At 38.8% G+C, this 19,586-nt stretch overlaps 1 protein-coding gene across 1 annotated transcript in view; it reads right to left on the bottom strand.

Annotated features, from left to right (window-relative positions):
- LOC126174970 (palmitoyltransferase Hip14) overlaps positions 1–19,586 on the bottom strand; it is a 107,861-nt gene that overhangs the window by 33,513 nt on the left and 54,762 nt on the right. Inside the window, exons 9-10 of the mRNA XM_049921440.1 lie at positions 6,295–6,451; positions 6,067–6,195 (exon numbers count right to left, since the gene is read on the bottom strand). Coding sequence (XP_049777397.1) covers positions 6,067–6,195; positions 6,295–6,451 — 286 coding nt within the window. The remainder of the gene's footprint in view (positions 1–6,066; positions 6,196–6,294; positions 6,452–19,586) is intronic.

Below are 19,586 nucleotides of genomic sequence, written 5' to 3'. Positions count from 1 at the left end.
CTGGGTTACAAAAACAATCTGTAGCTTTCATAACATATTTTGTTCAATTCAGATCATTACAGTCAACATTATAAAAATAAAAAGAATGAAAGCAACCCAATAAATTTATTAACACAATTCTGTGTGAAGTTTTGTAAGGAAAGAAAGTAATATACAGTAATTGGACAGAAATATAGAAACACTGCACGAAATGCATGCCTGAACATAAATGCAGATACTAGCCAAACACGCAGGCTGCACTGCTGTAACTGATCATGAACAGCACCTGTGCAATGTCCTCAGTAGATTGCAAATGTCAGTCATGGTCAAAACAGTGTTCTGTGTAGCTGTGAATGCTTGATATCAGTGAACAAGGGCAAACTATTGCTGCTCATGCGATGGGTATGTGCGTGTTTCCATAACCAAGGAGGCCAAAGTGTTCGATGTTTCAAGAGGCACTGCATCAAAGATTTATATCACTTACAGGGAACGTGGAAAAACATCATCTGCTATGTCAAAATGTGAATGTCAGTGTGTGTGGAGTGAAAGTGACAGATGGTTACTGAAGACTGTGATGAAAAATAAACAAGGTTGACAAAAATAAAATAAATAATGATGACAGTTGCAAAACTCACTGGAGAACTCGATATCGTATCACGAATCCTGTGAACACCAATACAACACGAAGAGAGCTCCATAAGCACAGAATTGCAGGCAAAGTTGGAAGCACTCATCAGTTATGCAAATTTCCATAACAGCAAAATGTGCTCCTGAAGCCATAATGGAGTAATGGAAGAAAATAATTTGATCAGACAAGTCTTCTTGCATAATGTTTCCAACTTCTTCCCAAATTTACAACCCAAGAGTAACACGTGGTGGGAATCAGTGACTATTTGGGCAGCCATGTCATGGTATTCCATAGACCCCATGGTTACTCTGCAATGTCACATTATTACCAAAGATTAAGTGACCATTTTGGCTGATCAGGTCCATCTCATGATAGAGTGTTTATACCCAAATGGTGATGCTGTGTTCCACAATGACAGTGCCCCTGCTTTCACAGCTTGCATTGTCCAGGACTGGATTTGTAAGCATGGGGATGAACTGTCAGACCTTTCCTGGCCATCACTGTCACCATTATTGAGCCTTTGTAGTCTACTTTGTGGAAAAGTGTGCATTATCACTATCCATTTCCAGAATTGTTACCTGAATCTGCCACTATTTTGCAGGAAGGTGGTATTAGAGCCCTTGAAAACCATACAGGATCTGTATTTACTTACTCATTTTGGGATGATTGGATGATGCTTTGAAAGCCAATGGTTTTCCTACACTGTATAAGGCATGGTAATGTGTTATGTTTATGGTGTTTCCACATTTTTGTCCACAAAACATATATTGCATCACAGCTGTATACATGACGGTTTTGACTCGTTACTATGTGACTTGTTCCTACAATTTTCTGAGTGGTATTTCTTGTTGGTTACTCTCAATGACCTTTAGCAATAAAAGATATTTCTTGCTAGTTATTTTTGTTCACATTTAGTAACACTTCCTGACTCATTTTCTATTTCAAATTTTTAATTTTCTCTGTCAAACTAACATTGTTGGTATGGGTAAATGAATAGAAATATATTTTTGTGAACACTTTCTAGCTTCATTTCTCAACTCATTGGATACACTTGATTTAATAACATAAAAATGTAATTTTTCATCGTTAGCTGAAGATAGGTGACAACCATGATAATGTGAAAACTATAACGGATGTATTTTGATAATACAAAGAAAAGGTAGGCTCCTACTCCCTGTGAAAATGACACATTGAGTTACAGACAGGCACAATGAAAATACACTTACACATCAGCTTTTGACCAAAGCCTTCTTCAGAAAAGGAAACACACACACACACACACACACACACACACACACACACACACACACACACACAATCCTTCATTCACACAAGCAAGCACACCTGATGCACATATGGCTGCAATATGGCGGTCAGTTGTGGATGAGACGCGTTCGCTTGTGTGAATGAAGATGTATGTGTTTCCCCTTCTGAAGAATGCTTTGGCCAGAAGCTAATGTGTAAGTGTCTTTTCATTGCGACTGTTTGCAACTCAGCATGTCACCTTCACAGTGTATAGAAATCTATCTTTTCCTTATATTGTTTGTATTCCAGCATGGTGTTTCCACAGATGTATTTTGCATATATTAATATTATATGCTTCACTTTTGGATTTCGAAGTAACTTACTACAAAAGTGAACTGAGTGGACATCTAGTAATCATTACAGTTACTACATGTTTAGTTCTTGGTCACAATCTCTCTTCAAAATCACTGAATCTGTTGTATAAAAAATAATTTTAGCATCTTACATGCCCCCCCCCCCCCCCCCCCCGTCCCCGTCCCAACAAAATTTTCTGGGCTTCCATGGATACACTAACCTTATATCTTTAAAGGCATTTTTTTTAAGTTTCTTTAGAACTGCATTTTACTATTTCAGCAAATCAGTGCCTAGACACTGATCTTCATATCCTGTAAGTATGAGGAAAGTAGAAGAATGCCACTCCATAAGGTCCCCTTTTGAATATGAAGTTATAATTTTTGATGTTGAGTTGTGTACATTTAACTCAATGCTTAGCAAAATAAAGACAGACCAGAGGAAACAGAAACACAGCCAAAGAATGAAGAGACAAGGAAGAAGGAAAAAAGGAAAAAGTGAACAATCATGTAACATTCAAGTTAACCACTGCCCTGGAGGCAAAAATGGGTAATAATAATAAACTGCTAGTGCCTGCTACATGACCAGGGTCTCATACTTCAAGTGATGATGAAGCAGGAGTATGAATCCTGTAAAAAAAAAATCTGCTTCCACCTCTTGCAAACTTGGTTTTAAAACTGGATGAGGTATAGCCCTGTCCCACAAATACACTCACACACAATTACCATGATAACAAACTGTTCAGAAATTAATATCCTGAATGGTTAAATCCAGGGCTCACTACGTGGTCTATACATGACAAAGCACTCCAGGCTACTTACATCATTATGTTTGAATCATTTGGAAAGTCTATCTATCAAATTGGAACAAAATGTAAACACTTCTTTGCACACTCAAACACTGTTTTGTAACCTGGTAAACAAATGGAATTATTATACCACTCAAATAATACAACACCAAGTTACTAGCAGTTAAATAACAAAGATTGTTATCAGGCAAAATTTAAACTGGGACTAATTCTAGATTACTGAAGTGATACCTTGCCATCAAAGTTAAGGAGTCAGGTAAAGCAAGGCAAACTATGTTTATACTTTTAAGACCCATTTTTTTTTTTTTTTTTTTTTTTTTTTTTTTTTTTTTTTTTTTACACAATTCAGTAGTGGAATCTATAGTAGATTACGGATTTCCATCTCCCAGACCAACAGTATACAGAGTCTGGCAGATGGAGATCAAGAACCTGTTCTGACCATACAACGCAGACTTTAATGACCAGTATTCTCACCCCTAGTAATTTTTTAGCATGTTTCTGTGCACAACACATTTTGTCTCCTAACGCTAGAGACATTGTCAAAGTTATAAGGACATCATTACTTGATTTTTGAACTCGTAACACATAGGTTCCCAAAAGGATTAGTACAGTGATCAGTCTTGTTAATCCACATAAATGATTATCTAATGACTTTAAAGTGTGGTCCAAAAACTTTAATGTTTGCTGAAGACTCAAACATACTAATCATCTGTGGAGTTCATGTATAAGTCACCTGGCCTACGTCCTGAGCAGGATTGCCGTTTCAGCAGAGATTGCTGGCTTCAGCCTCCAGCTGGACATTATGTGCACCAACTATTCTTTCTCCTGATTGTTCAGACTGTGTTCTGTCCCGACGACATTGTTCCATTGCCATCTTGACTGATTAATGCTCTGGCATTCTGAGTTGGGCGTGTCCACTTTTATACTATATATAACAGAATGTGGCCTCGTTTCCAAATTTTGTTCCCTTCAAATGCTCACATCCTCTTTTATCCTGAACAGGACCTATTGCACTTGTACAGTTGCAACAGCGTTTAACAAAACATACTATCTTTGACCACATATCTCTCTGATATCTCCCCTTATCCTCAAAATAGAAGGGCTCTTCCTGTCCTTCACAACCTTTCCAACCTTTCCAAAGATCTCTCTTCTTCCTCCCTAAGGAAGGAACTAACTGTTCAAAAAGCAAGGAATCATGTTTTTTTCCCTGAAATTAAGTAGCAGCTAGAAATTCCCTCTCCTCATAATTTTACTGTTTTTGCAAATTAATTTTCCTTTTATATATTTAATTAGTTCTACTGTAATGACTGATTATCCATTTATGAAGACAGACTCTCTTATTTCCTTAACCTTTTTAGACTTCTGACATATCTTTTGGAAAAAACAACGTAAAGAGGAAGAGCAAATAAAAAGAATGAAGTTATATTGAACTATTGCATTTGGGATGAAAATGCATAACTCACTTATAACTAAATAACTATGGATATTATGCATACACAAAATATTCATAAAAATTTGTGCTATAATACAGCCTAAAAATGGACATATACCGGGTGATCAAAAAGTCAGTATAAATTTGAAAACTGAAGAAATCACGGAATAATGTAGATAGAAAGGTACAAATTGACACATATGCTTCGAATGACATGGGGTTTTATTAGAACCAAAAAAATACAAAAGTTCAAAAAATGTCCAACAGATGGCACTTCATCTGATCAGAATAGCAATAATTAGCATAACAAAGTAAAACAAAGCAAAGATTATGTTCTTTACAGGAAATGCTCAATATGTCCACCATCATTCCTCAACAATAGCTGTAGTCGAGGAATAATGTAGCAAACAGCACTGTAAATAGATGTCGGTCGATCACGATACACTTGTGATTTCAGGTAACCCCAAAGCCAATAATCGCACGGACTGAGGTCTCGGGACCTGCGAGGCCAAGCATGACGAAAGTGGCGGCTGAGCACACGATCATCACCAAACGACGTGCGCAAGAATCTTTCATGCGTCTAGCAATATTATTATTATTATTATTATTATTTTTTTCTAATAAAACCCCATGTCATTCCAAGTACGTGTGTCAATTTTTACCTCTCTATCTACATTATTCCGCGGTTTATTAAGTTTTCAAATTTATACAGACTTTTTGATCACCTGGTATGCTTCGCTTTTACTTAATTCATTAACACTTAGCTCATAGCCCTCGTATTATTATGGCATTTACAGGAAATGGAAAGCATAAAATTTGTTGAGAAAGTTGATAGGCCAGTAGCTGTTGCCACTGTAAAAATTCTTGGTTATCAAACTATTAGGTTTCACAGACACTGAAGGCTGGAACTTTCTGTGATTTTCTGGTATTTTGTGAGATTGTGTGTTCATTTTCAAAAATGCACAGGGAATAAGAGATATATGAGAAGACAATGATTTACGAGATTCTTACAAATGTTCAGACAGTGAGGTGTTGTATTTTATGCCAATTTAGGTAATGTATTGTGTGAAAAGACTGTAAATCGTGATTTTTTAAAACTGCAATTGTTACACCTGACTTTCCTATTATTTCAGTGGATTGTGAAGAAGAAAAGAACAATGGAGGTGATTCATATGGAGTGAAAAGGACAAATTTCTAATAGGGAAGGCTGGCCAAAGAGGATATGAGTGTAGTGAGTGAAGCATTGGAACTGTTTTCAATTGCTTCAAGTACCACACTTGACTGCTCTATGAAAGCGGAATTTCTCTTTGATCTTGTGGTTTTTGGGTGTTTATATGGCATATTAATTGGTTATAGAAGATATATGAATAAATATATTTAAAGACAACATATTATCACTTTTTTTCTGCTGTAAATACTACCAAGTTGTCCATTTTCAATACAAAAAATACCAAAATTGATAAGTTGAAGTAGATAGTTCAAAAATACAAAAAAGTTTTAAAATTATAACTACGATTAATACAAAAAAGTTGTAGTTCTCAAAAGATTCTAGCCACTCCATAGGATTTGGCATTTACTTATAGGATCAGTATCACAAGTGTTAAATCTGAATGGTAGGCTCACCTTCCCAGATACTGTCACTTGTGACAGGGCACATTATGTGCCAAAACTGTACACAACCATACAGCAAAAATATACACATTGTGAGAAGCATTATTAAGTATCCCATGAAATAACGATGATTTCTGGCACCTGGAAATGTATTGGAATATTACTATTCAAATCTCAACAATAAAAATTTGTAGTAAAAAACAGACCACACATGTAATTCAGTGCATAATAACAGCTTACCTATACAATTCCCAACCCATGGGCAGTGATGGTCGAACTTAGCAACACATCGATTACAAACAGAACAGTGTTTGGATCGGACTGGTCTTCTAACAAGGCACGAGCTGCAGAAACCTTGTGGGTCAAAACCCCCACGTTCTGCCAGTTCAATGATGGTCTGTAACAACCAAAAGGCAATGAATTTATAACGGAAAATTCTATGTAATTAATATACGATACACTAGCTTTCGAGGGTGGGCTAACAAGGGGCTGTAGGAAATGAGTCTTTCCTGCATTTACATAATAGCCTGAGTAACACAGTCACATATACTGTGTGTGTGTGTGTGTGTGTGTGTGTGTGTGTGTGTGTGTGTGTGTGGTGGAAGGGGGCGGGGGCAGGATGTGCGCACATGTGGTATTACCAGCAGTGCCACTCGCATCAGCCGCAAACTAGAGTTGGCACTTTGTGGTCCTTCTTACATTTTTCCGTGAGGAGGTAACCAGCAAAGGGTTTTTGACTTACATGATTTCTTTTTCAGTGTGGCAACTTTTTGTCATCAAAAAAGTTTGTTATTTCCAAGTTTTTCCACATTGAAATTCGAAATTTCCAAGAACCAATTTTTGTTGTACACAATAACAAGTTTTACTTTACTAGTTTTGATAGTCATTTGGTAATTTTTTGTGGCCAAGTCATTGATTTGCAATTATTTCAGGCTGAGCAAGCGTTACGAGTTGTATCACGTATTCTGTAAGTTATAAGCCATGCCACCGCTGTGAATTCCTTCTTACCATTGGCTGTCAGCATACTGTGCCATTGTGTGATAACCTCAAGTAGGTGAGAAATCTTGCAGGCACAGACTTTGAATTATTATGTTATAACAACAGACTTTGACAGAAAATTGCACAATGCTTCAAATTGGATGTTCTTCACACTATGGCTATCGTTAACTTGAAGCTTGACAGTACAAGAAAGTATGCAAAATACTTCTTTGCACTGAAATTATTAAACAAGAACTGAAACTTAACTACAAAATATACATGTTCAAATATGGATCTGCATTTATAATTTACATAAAATTAAAAACTCACCTTTCCATACCTGCAAATAACAAAATCAAAGCTACATAATAAATTCTTACATGCTCATTACACTCTACTGCACTTCAGTCATACAAAGGAAATAGACCGAAAGCCCGAGGAGATTCTAGAAGTCAGCTAGTGCAGTGGAGGTAGCTGAAATTGAGGCACAAACATTAAAACAATTCAGTGCCCCTCTTCACATTTCCTTACACAACTCCACAACTTACTGTTCCTCAAGCAGAATCTACAAGTGAATTGTAACAAAATGACTCAGAATGTACTAACAGTTATTTGATCAGGAAATAGTTGACATACCCCTACAGTCTTCCAAAATTCCCCTGAATCTTTCAGAGTACCCTGAAATTTCCACAACTTTTCCAATAAATTCAATACAAGACATCACCCTGTTTTTGTATTTGCAAGAGATAGGTCTATATGCAGAGTCTATGAGTAGATATGGGTGTGGCTGTTTTGGCCCATTGATAGAGGAGTAGTCGACCACTGTCTGTGAATTGCTGGAAGTTGCTTGACAACTGTCGACATGCTTCGTATGACTGCTATGAATTGCGCTGATGATGGAGTTTCAGAGCAGTTTCCTGTCACCACATACACCCCATGGAGCATGCCAGTTACTACTGTTGCTGGTATTGACTACAGAGAACCACAATTTAATACCAAGCAGTGACCTAATGGCGGCTGGCGGGTTGTGCCAAGATATGGAGTCCATTACACGGGATATGTTGTACACTGCAAATTCTAACACATGAGTTTGAGTCATTGCCTTCCACTAATAATGAGTGGCAACCAGCAGTCCTTGTCTGTCCTTCTCAGGCAGTAGTCACTCCTCTGTCAATGACATGGCATCCACACAGAGGGGGAAGAAAAGAATGTTTGGTGTAAGCATTTAAAACATTTGGTGATTGAGACCCATAGTATGGATATAGAGTCACAGGAGGGGGACAAATCACATTTGCTCTCAGAGTGTGTCCCAGGTGGGTGTAGCTGCTAGATTGAGGAGACCAAATGAGAGCACAGTTTGAACTCAATTGCAGATCACATCAACACCAACAGCAGCTGTTGCCTGGGATATAAAATCCTTCTCAGTTTTTTTCAGGAAACTGTCAAAAACCTTGAAAATGGCTAGCATCCCTCATGGGGTCCCAGTACAACTTTATATTAGCAGTACTGTTGTGAGACTGATGTAGGTCCTCTAATCTAAAACTAAATGGAGGGTATAAACCAGAGACTTCTTGTTTTTGTGACCTGTTCAACAGGGTGAATGGTTGTAAGTCGACATGGGTAGCTCAGGTACGTGTAATACTCCGGTAATAGCCATTGGTTGGCATAGTACACGTAAAACGTACATGGCTTCTTTTTTTCTTTTTTAAAATCAACTTCAATTTCTAAATCAACAGTAGGGAAGACACCCATTACTACAAAATAATAAATATGAGATATCTAGAATTCAAAGACATTAATGTTAACTGTCAGAACACTTGGTGTGGAGTCCCAGAATTAGAAAGCAGCTCCCATAGCTCCTACATTAAGAACTGAAAGTGACAAACTGTAAGCAGACACAAAGGGAATTTTTGAAAGTATAGACTGTATATAGGAATGACAGGTCGGACCAAGCTCTTCCAACACTACCCCATGAGGCTGCCACAGATGGTCACTTGAGCTGGAACAACCTAGACTAGGGTCCTCATGATGTGAAATATTTATAATGATAAGCAAAAAAATTAGACCTAGCAAGGTCCAAAATCAATCCGACTAGGATCTCATGAGGACAAGATTAACCGGGATGGGTGGAATTGGATTAATAACTGGATGCATCTACCACTTACCAGATTCATCCCCACCATTTGTAGGGCCATCCAAAAACAGCCTTAACTTGAGAGTACTGGAATACCCCAACTGTGTGGCAATAGAGTTGGTGGCAGCTTTAATGTGCTCAGTATCACCTGAAGTATTTGGTGTAACATACCACTTTCATGAAGTGGGGTGTTGCACAATGTTAACAGTACCGACAAATTATGCTCATCAAACATACAGTTAATTTTCATTAGTAGTTTTAGGGCACTTTGGATATGCATATTGTGTGGAGAATTTGTATTATTTGTGCATGTTAATGAGACTGATGGAAGCAGCATTTCTGCAAGAAGGGGATTGTTCTGTCCTTTGCCAAGCTTCCAGGCACCTGCTGATTTGGCGATTATTCCATGCAGCAGCGTCCCTACCTCTAAGACAAGCTGTACTCCATAGAATAGTGTGCACCTTGACAATGGCCTATGAGATGAAAAAATGAAGAGAGATTTCTGCTGGACAGTATGTGCTACAGCTTATTAGAGAGCGAACACTGAGCTGCTGATAATTTTGTTCACACTTTATGGAACTGTCAAAGCTAAATTGCTGACAATTGTATATGGGATTTTTCAGAGCTGCATATGAGGTGTGTGAGGAAAGTACTGAGACTGATTTTTCATCTATCAAAAAAAAATTTTTTTTTTTCAAACAACAATATTGTCCCCTCCAAAATAGTTTCCTTTGGCAGCTGTACACTGGCAGAGTAGTCATTTCTAGTCTTCAACTGGTAGTGCCTTTAACATGTCGGCCATATTCTTCTGAACATTCTTCACAGTCCCAAAATGACGTGCTTTTAAGAAATTTTTAATTTCAGGAAACAAGGCTTTCAGGAATACCTTTGTAAACCAGTTGGTTGATGGTTTGTCCTGGAAGAACAATCTCACAAGAGCATTCACACGTTTTCATCGGTTTTTGAAGTTGAAGAGCTCTCTGAGTGAAGTTCTTCTTCCAAAAATAATTTGTGCTGTTGATAAGGAATGATCCCTATAGGCCCATGATTCAACTTTTAAAAGGTCCCACTCACAGATTCCCCAAGTTTAACACAAAACTCAATGGCATAACATTGCTCTAAATTCCACAGTTCCATCTTCGTAACAAACAACAAAAGCACAACTTCACTGATGGCACTGTTATAAATCATGTGACAGCTGTACAGAGATGACACTCAGACTGAGCATCTGGAAGGGACGAGGACACCAGTCGACACAAGTAGATCATCACAGTATCTCCAGATTGCTCACAGTGTTGTCAGTCTCATTACTTTTCTCACACACCTCATAAGTTGGAAGAACAGACACGGCTTAAAAAAAAAAAAAAAAAAAAAAAAGACTTCAATTATTTGGTAACTTTCTGAACCTATATAAACACAATTTTTATCTACAACACAGCCCAGACCGCATAAGACTCAAAGGCGAAGGAATCAGAGAGTGGATTGTACCCTGAATAAACAAGTCAGTAATTGCACATCTTTACACCACAGCATTGTAATTATTACACATAGTTCCTCCCCCTCTGAACATTCGTCAAATACACCAGGAAATATCCCAAGTATTACCGAAAACATTTTTAGACAACTGTTTTGAACTAGTCCAACAGATCTTTCATGTAAGAAATATTCTAGGTGTCCGATCCACAAAGAAGATGCTATCTTTCTAATAGTGTCAACAGAGAGACCTGAATTAATAACCATGCACCTGTTATTAGACTACAGTGAAGATGGTCAGCATGGGAAAAAATATAATTAAGAAAGCTATGAGGATATGTGTTTGGTAAAACTAAGGCATATTCACTAACAACCTACTTGAAAGACATGCTGAGAGCCATCAGTTTAAATTTGACAAACATTCAAGAGTTGTGTATGTTAAAGCCCAGACACATCATCCATCATGCTCAAGATAAAAAAACAAATACAAAAAATGTCCATCATGGTGTAATAGTAGTACTTATATACTGTTGTGAAAAAACATATTTACACAATCTTGCTATGAAAGAAAACACAGCAAAACTGATAAAAACACACAATGGCAATTTGTGCACCTGTGAGAAGGACTATGGGATAAACCTACATTAAGTTTCACAGTCAGGTTCTGGATAAGGATCCAGCACAAAAACATTTCTGGTCACATGAAAAGTCCATGATTGGATTTGAATATTCAACAGAATCTCTCATGGATTAGTCTAGTGTTAAAACTGAAGACATCAGACGGAAGGCTGAAATAGGTTCTGAATTCATATATGATGAAATCATGCCATTGTTTGACCACAGCTCACAGTCATAAATGAGAAAGATTGAAAGACGCATTCCCAATACTGAGAACCAGTTAAACTACTCAAAGTGAACAAGGCACCAAGTCCAGACAGAAGAGCTACTGGATTTTTCATTGAATACATTATAGAACTGGCCCTTTCCCAAACTCTTAAATATCAATAATACCTCACACAGCAAATACTGTCACACAACTGAAAATATAGCGATAAGTCGTGTTTAAGGAAGTGGTAGTATCCTTATCTTACTGAGTCCTAGAGCATATTCTAAGCTCAAACATTATGACATTCTTGGAGGAAAAGGATCTTCTTTCACAGAACCAGCATGACAGAAAATAGTAGATGATGATGATGATGATGAACGGGCAGTCTATACCTTTACAGATTTCCAAAATACAATCGACACTGAGCTACATGGCCAACCAGTAACCAAGGTATGAGCCCATGGAGTATCTTCACAGGCATGTTTTTATGATCATAAGAAGTGGTATCGTACATCAGCTCCAAGGTATTGTGACAAATACACTCCTGGAAATGGAAAAAAGAACACATTGACACCGGTGTGTCAGACCCACCATACTTGCTCCGGACACTGCGAGAGGGCTGTACAAGCAATGATCACACGCACGGCACAGCGGACACACCAGGAACCGCGGTGTTGGCCGTCGAATGGCGCTAGCTGCGCAGCATTTGTGCACCGCTGCAGTCAGTGTCAGCCAGTTTGCCGTGGCATACGGAGCTCCATCGCAGTCTTTAACACTGGTAGCATGCCGCGACAGCGTGGACGTGAACCGTATGTGCAGTTGACGGACTTGAGCGAGGGCGTATAGTGGGCATGCAGGAGGCCGGGTGGACGTACCGCCGAATTGCTCAACACGTGGGGCGTGAGGTCTCCACAGTACATCGATGTTGTCGCCAGTGGTCGGCGGAAGGTGCACGTGCCCGTCGACCTGGGACCGGACCGCAGCGACGCACGGATGCACGCCAAGACCGTAGGATCCTACGCAGTGCCGTAGGGGACCGCACCGCCACTTCCCAGCAAATTAGGGACACTGTTGCTCCTGGGGTATCGGTGAGGACCATTCGCAACCATCTCCATGAAGCCATGAAGCTGGGCTACGGTCACACACACCGTTAGGCCGTCTTCCGCTCACGCCCCAACATCGTGCAGCCCGCCTCCAGTGGTGTTGCGACAGGCGTGAATAGAGGGACGAATGGAGACGTGTCGTCTTCAGCGATGAGAGTCGCTTCTGCCTTGGTGCCAATGATGGTCGTATGCGTGTTTGGCGTCGTGCAGGTGAGCGCCACAATCAGGACTGCATACGACCGAGGCACACAGGGCCAACACCCGGCATCATGGTGTGGGGAGCGATCTCCTACACTGGCCGTACACCACTGGTGATCATCGAGGGGACACTGAATAGTGCACGGTACATCCAAACCGTCATCGAACCCATCGTTCTACCATTCCTAGACCGGCAAGGGAACTTGCTGTTCCAACAGGACAATGCACGTCCGCATGTATCCCGTGCCACCCAACGTGCTCTAGAAGGTGTAAGTCAACTACCCTGGCCAGCAAGATCTCCGGATCTGTCCCCCATTGAGCATGTTTGGGACTGGATGAAGCGTCGTCTCACGCGGTCTGCACGTCCAGCATGAACGCTGGTCCAACTGAGGCGCCAGGTGGAAATGGCATGGCAAGCCGTTCCACAGGACTACATCCAGCATTTCTACGATCGTCTCCATGGGAGAATAGCAGCCTGCATTGCTGCGAAAGGTGGATATACACTGTACTAGTGCCGACATTGTGCATGCTCTGTTGCCTGTGTCTATGTGCCTGTGGTTCTGTCAGTGTGATCATGTGATGTATCTGACCCCAGGAATGTGTCAATAAAGTTTCCCCTTCCTGGGACAATGAATTCACGGTGTTCTTATTTCAATTTCCAGGAGTGTAGAATCCAGGATGTTCTACAGAACAGGGAATCAGGTGAACATTAATGAAAGCGATAAACTACAGGGATGAATTCCTAAAAATGGAGGAAAAACGGGCTTATGAACAAGTGTCCGGAAAGGCATCATTGCCATGGTAGATGGCGTTTACAAATGACAATTCCTCTGACCCTGTGTCATGTGTCCCTTGTGTATTGCAGGCTGTGTGATTGATGCAGAATACTGTAAGCAGCTGAATGGTCCAGTATTCATGTCAGGAAGAAGCCAAGGTGGTGGTTGTGTATTGCCAAGCAGATGGAAACTGTCAAGAGGCATCACAGCTATATCAAAACATGTATTCTCACAGAAATCAACCACATCACACAACATTTCCAGCTCTTTTTGGGCATATGTGCGATCATGGGTCCTTTCAGACGGACAAATGTGCAGGGAGGTGGTGGACTGTGCGAACACCAGATTTGGAGGACCGTGTTCTACGGAATACTGAGAAGAATAGTAGTGCAAGCTCCAGACAAGTGGCACGCCAACATGATGTAAGCCAAAGCACAATTATGTGTAACCTGCATGACAACTGCTACTATTCCTATCACCTGCAATCCCATGGAGGATATTTTGAAAATATGTGGTGATGTGGATGGGATGTAGCTCTGTTCTGTGGCCAGGACAATTTGTTGTCATTGCACATACACCATTCATTTCAGGACAAAAGTTCATAGCACCTTTTTTCCTTCATTTCCAGTCAGGAATCTGTCCCTGCAGTTTGTCAGTATTATTAATGTTCACCCAGTATATAAAAGCAGAGTGTATTTATGTATGTCCAGTATCGCTTCCCAAACCTCTGGATCAATTTCAACCAAATTTGACACAGAAACAGCAGGTCTCGTGAGTATCTGCACTGGGGGATTTATAACCTTCTAGCTCCAATAGGGGCAGTGTGATATGGGGGGGGAGAGAGAGAGAGGAGGATATGGTCGGAGGGAGTGGAGAGGACGATATGGTCAGACGCAGTGAAGAGGAAAATAAGGTCAGATAGAGGGGTGGAGGAAATGGACAAAGAGAGGCAGAGGAGGAGATGAAGAGACAGAGAGAGTGAAAAGGAGGAGTTAGACAGACAGAGATGGGAGGATGAGGTGGATAGACAGAAGGAGGAAGAGGGGGGGGACAGGGAGGGGGAGAAGGAGAAGTGTTCAATAAATGTGTCAGATGCAGATGTGGGTGAAGCTGCAGGGAAAAGGCTATTGTTGAATAGAAAGGAAGGTAACATTGGGTCCATCACAGGGAGCGTAGTAAGAGCACTAATGTTCACAATATATATAACAATTTGTTGATGCAGTCTACAGCACTATAGTTCAAAGAAAATTTTGTTGTCTACAAGAGAGAATTGTCACAAAAAATTATAAGGAAATTCAGAAAGACTTAAACCTTTACAGAACTTTTAAATCTTGTAATTACATTACTTTTTGACACCAAATTTTCGTCACATGTGATACACACCCTGATAGGAATGTCTACTGGTGTTGATCAAAAGATTCTGAACAACAGATAGCAATTACAATCACACATGAAAAGAAATGGAAAACAATACACAGTGTCATGATTTTCACTTGTTGCGGTGAAAGGCTGCTTTCTTCCAGAGTGAATAAATGTAAGATAATACTCAAGGAAAAAGCAAGGTCAATGTAGAATCTAATTACAAGAATAATAGTAAACTTCTGGAACTGCCACGTCATTTATATGTTTAGTAGTAACATGAAGAAGTGACATGAAATGTCACAAATAAGTTCAATCATTAGCACTGAATGTGAACAGAAGACCTAGACTTGTTGGAAAGGTGCTGCAAATAGCATTCTAGCTGTAAAAGAAGTTGCATTCATGGCACTAGTATGATCAATTTTATAGAGTATTGCACTATCTGAAATATAGATAGTTAGCACCTCTCCATCTGTTATTGTTGCACTACTATTCATAACTTTTTCCCTTTTATATTTCAAACTGTGACTGACTAAATATACTGTGTGTATATTACATATATTTGAATGGCCATTACACTGTACATGTACTGTCTCTAATTAATTTATTGTTCAAGTGGTAATTTTCAACCTGCTGACTGTAGTGATATAGTTAGTTTTGCATAAAAATTTGTTCATTAAAAGGAATGTGTAACTGAGATTGTTATAACAGTGCCCAATGGAGCTATTCAAAAGAGAGAATCATTAGTTTTGAGAGGACTGACACCCCCAAGTAGAATGTTTTTCTATAACTATCTTCGTCTGTCCAAAAACTAGTTAACTCAGTTGGTGATTTTAATTAAAGTTTAGACATACTCAAAGGATTGATTATTCCTGTTTAATCCTGAAAATCCATATTATATGTATGTTGGTTTAATTTTCCTAAACCGAATTATGACCTCCAGAATTCGGTCAAGTCATTGACTAAGAATTGTATAAATTAACATAATTTTAAACATGGTAACTATACTTGTAAATAAGCAATTCACAGTGGAGGGATAATAAACAGTCCTTTAATTTATGTTAATTTTTGTAACTAACTGTGTATTAGGTAAATCAAGTTATTGCTGGAACACATAGCTCATCTGCAATGACAAATTCTTATCTTACAATTTCACAAATTAGTATGTATTTAATGAAATCATAAAACGTCCTTTCACCAGTTTCTAAATACTGCCCCTCCCCGAATATCTTCAGTCTATGTTCAGAGTCAGTCAAGCTAATATCTCCGCATCACTCAGTTACTGAACAAGCTGTAGTCATTTATCTTCATGAACTTCTTCGATAAGAGTGAGTCTGGGCTTGGACATATTAGCAGCAACATTGTGTATGTTCTGTCAGAACTGTTTCAACTGATGTTTACATATCATTCAGTATCTTGGTGAACTACTTTGATTGATATTAAGAAGCACTGTGTTTGCTTGTATGCACTTCATAGACGTGTTATTGATCTGTGTCAACTGTGACTTTAGTAGGGAACTATGCTTGTCTGACTACGTTTTTGAACTGAGATTGGTGGAAGGATAAGGACTACGAGATACGTTGCCACTAAACGGTCGCTGTATGGGTTAGCCTGGTCTATGCGATATATGAACAGAGGAATTAAGAAAATGATCATCATCCAGACAGCTAATTTAAAATTAATAAAAGTGAGAACAATTGAAACTAAAAACAATGTTGTTGTGCCCGTAATTTTTTCACACCACTCAGTACCCACAATTTTTCAGCTGTGTGGTGAAGAACTTGTAGTACCACCAAGGAAAAGAAGATGAAGAGGAAGAGGAAGAAGAGGAGGAGGAGGCGGCTACAGCCAGATTAGTACCATTACATACCGTTTGGAGTCTATATCAAAAACAGACATGATTCCTTGCATGGCTTCAGAAAAGAGCTAAGTGCAACCACAGCAGTTACACAGTTCTTCCATGAAGTTTACTGTCTGTTGGACCAGAAGATGAAGACTCCAGGTATATTTTTAGACCTGACAAAAGAATTCGACATGGTAAAGCATAGTTTACTTATAAAAAAAACTGAAGTCATATCGTATTGGGGATCCATCTATAATCTTCTAGCCACAAATTTGTTGAATCGTAAACAATGCAGTACACTTACATGCAAACTAGATGACAAAATTATAAATTTTCAATCCACAAATGAAACAGTAATACATGGTGTACCTTAGGGCTCAATCCTTGATTCCTTTCTCTTCCTCATATGTAATAACAACATTGCACAATCCATTAACTCCCATTTAATTAGCTATGCAGATGATATGTCAATCTTATTCTGTAGTACAGAATGTACACAACAAGAATCTTTCGCTGCTAGTGGTATAACAGAAGCAACAAAATACTTCAGTGATTAGGGCCTACAGGCGAATGTCACAAAATCTCAATTACTGGCATATAAAATCGGCAGTTCTCACTACAGCTATGTAAATAATGCACACAACACCTGCGCAACAGAAACTGGAAGCTGTAAATTTATGGGGAGTATGTTGATGAAAATTTGCGGTGACAAAACCACATTAATTTTGAATTTGGAAAAGACCATATTGCTTTATACTTCTTTAAGCATCTCGCAGATATAATTCTTAGTTAAACACTGAAAATAATATATTGTGGTACAATTTATCACTTTCCTCATTCAGGGCTCAAACTATAAGGCTGTGCATCTGCCACTTAAAAATAATACTACTGTTGTAGAAAAGAGCAATAAGGATTAAACATGGGACAGACGACAGAGTGTCATGTAGTGAAGTATATGTGCAGCACAAAAACCTAACAATATATTCTTTATATATATTTGAATTAGTTACATTTTTATCAGTCAATTAAAGGAAGTTATTAAGTGCAGTGATGTACTTGATCGCAATACCTGGACAAAATTTAATTATTTCTGCAAAAGAACAAAATTAAAAATTACAAATAGAAGACATTACATGACTGGATTGATTTGGTTTAACAAACTACAAAACTCTCTAACAACGTACAGGGCCTGATTTTAACACAAAATTCAAATATTTTCTGATAGCTAAATGCTTATATTCACTCAAAGAATTTTAAGACAATGATTATAACATGAACCAGTAGTGTACCAGGAGTCATGTTATAAATTTATAAAATAGATATAAGATGCAACAATTGCAGTATATAACATATTTTGACAGTACAATTATTGTCATAATATTACCATTTGCAAAAGCCATCACTGGGATGGCTCTAAGCAAAGAAAATATAAATAAATAAATAAATAAATAAATAAGGTTGAATGAATTCAAAAACAAGCTGCTAAGATCCTAACAAATTAGTAAAGTGTATATCAAAGTGTAATGGAAACATTCAGGCAACACTACTGGGAATCTTTGATAGAAAGGTGACCACATTCCCTTGAAACCCTGTTGGATAACTTTAAAGAAATGGTATATGAAAAAGAAACTGAATGACAATTATCCTACCATCACATACATTTTAAACACGCTCAGTGGACTAAGATGAGAAAGTTTAGTGCTGCTGTATCTCTTGTCATCTGACAGCAAGGTTGATATCCTACAATGTCCACTCCACTATCAACAACTCCTCCAGGGGCTGATAAGAGGTGCCAATGAGAGAGCACATGGACAAGGCCACCAATGAAAAGCTAGGGATAAAACCCAGGTACCGGAACTCTATAAGATGCTTCGAATTGTGCTGTGTTTAAGTCTCTACCTTGTTTACACCATACTTTCATGATCTGGTTGTTAACTGGATTTCAACTGGAGTACATTTTGGAATGCTGTTCTGCAGTTATTGACAGATTTGCTTGACCCTGGACTACCTGGATTACCCTCTTGGTGCATTCTACAATTTACGATATTCGGTGCAGATTTGTATTGTGAACTATCAATTGATTTCAGTGAACTCATATTTTTGTGTAATATAGTGTGTAATGCACCGTAGCATGTGCTCAGGACAATAAGGTCCAGTAATTACGGATTCAGAATTCATGAAACTAAGGCATCAACAGCCTCAATTTCAAATGCAACAGCAGACCGAACAAGAAGAATAATGAAAGCAACAGCTGCAACTTCAAATGCAATAGCAGATATGGCAAGAGCAACTACAAAAACAAACTCCGAAAAAGCAGCAACAACAGGTATACTAAAACAGCTCATCAAACCAGAACAGCACCCACCATCACCACCACTTGTGTGACTTCATTCAGAACTCATGTACTTCATCATCTGACCTGTGAGTCCACCTCAACATCCATTTAGAGACATGGCCCAGAACAACAAATCAGTAGCGGCATGTATCTGACTCACAGTGTTCACATAACCCCCTACCACCCAACTCAACTATTACAACAGGAGAGAGTGGTAACCAGGGTGCCCAGATGTTTTGCTAAACATATGTCCACTCAGTCCTGTATAGGGATACGCACTGGGTGCAGTGCTGTAAACAAGGACATGTGGAAATTTGCAGAAGCAAAACCATATTGCACCAACAACATCGCATCAGTGTAAACATGTTATAGCCACCATTACAACCTCCCACACAGCAACTGCAACACTTTTCACTCCCTCTAACAATCAACAAACAAACACTACAATTTCTTATTGAAATCAGTTTTTATCATAAATGATGAACAGACTAGCTCAGCGCAAAAACA

The sequence above is a fragment of the Schistocerca cancellata genome, chromosome 3, assembly GCF_023864275.1.
Source record: "Schistocerca cancellata isolate TAMUIC-IGC-003103 chromosome 3, iqSchCanc2.1, whole genome shotgun sequence".
NCBI lineage: Eukaryota > Metazoa > Arthropoda > Insecta > Orthoptera > Acrididae > Schistocerca > Schistocerca cancellata.
The sequence above is the reverse complement of the archived record's forward strand: the minus strand, read 5'-3'. Positions and strand labels throughout refer to the sequence as shown.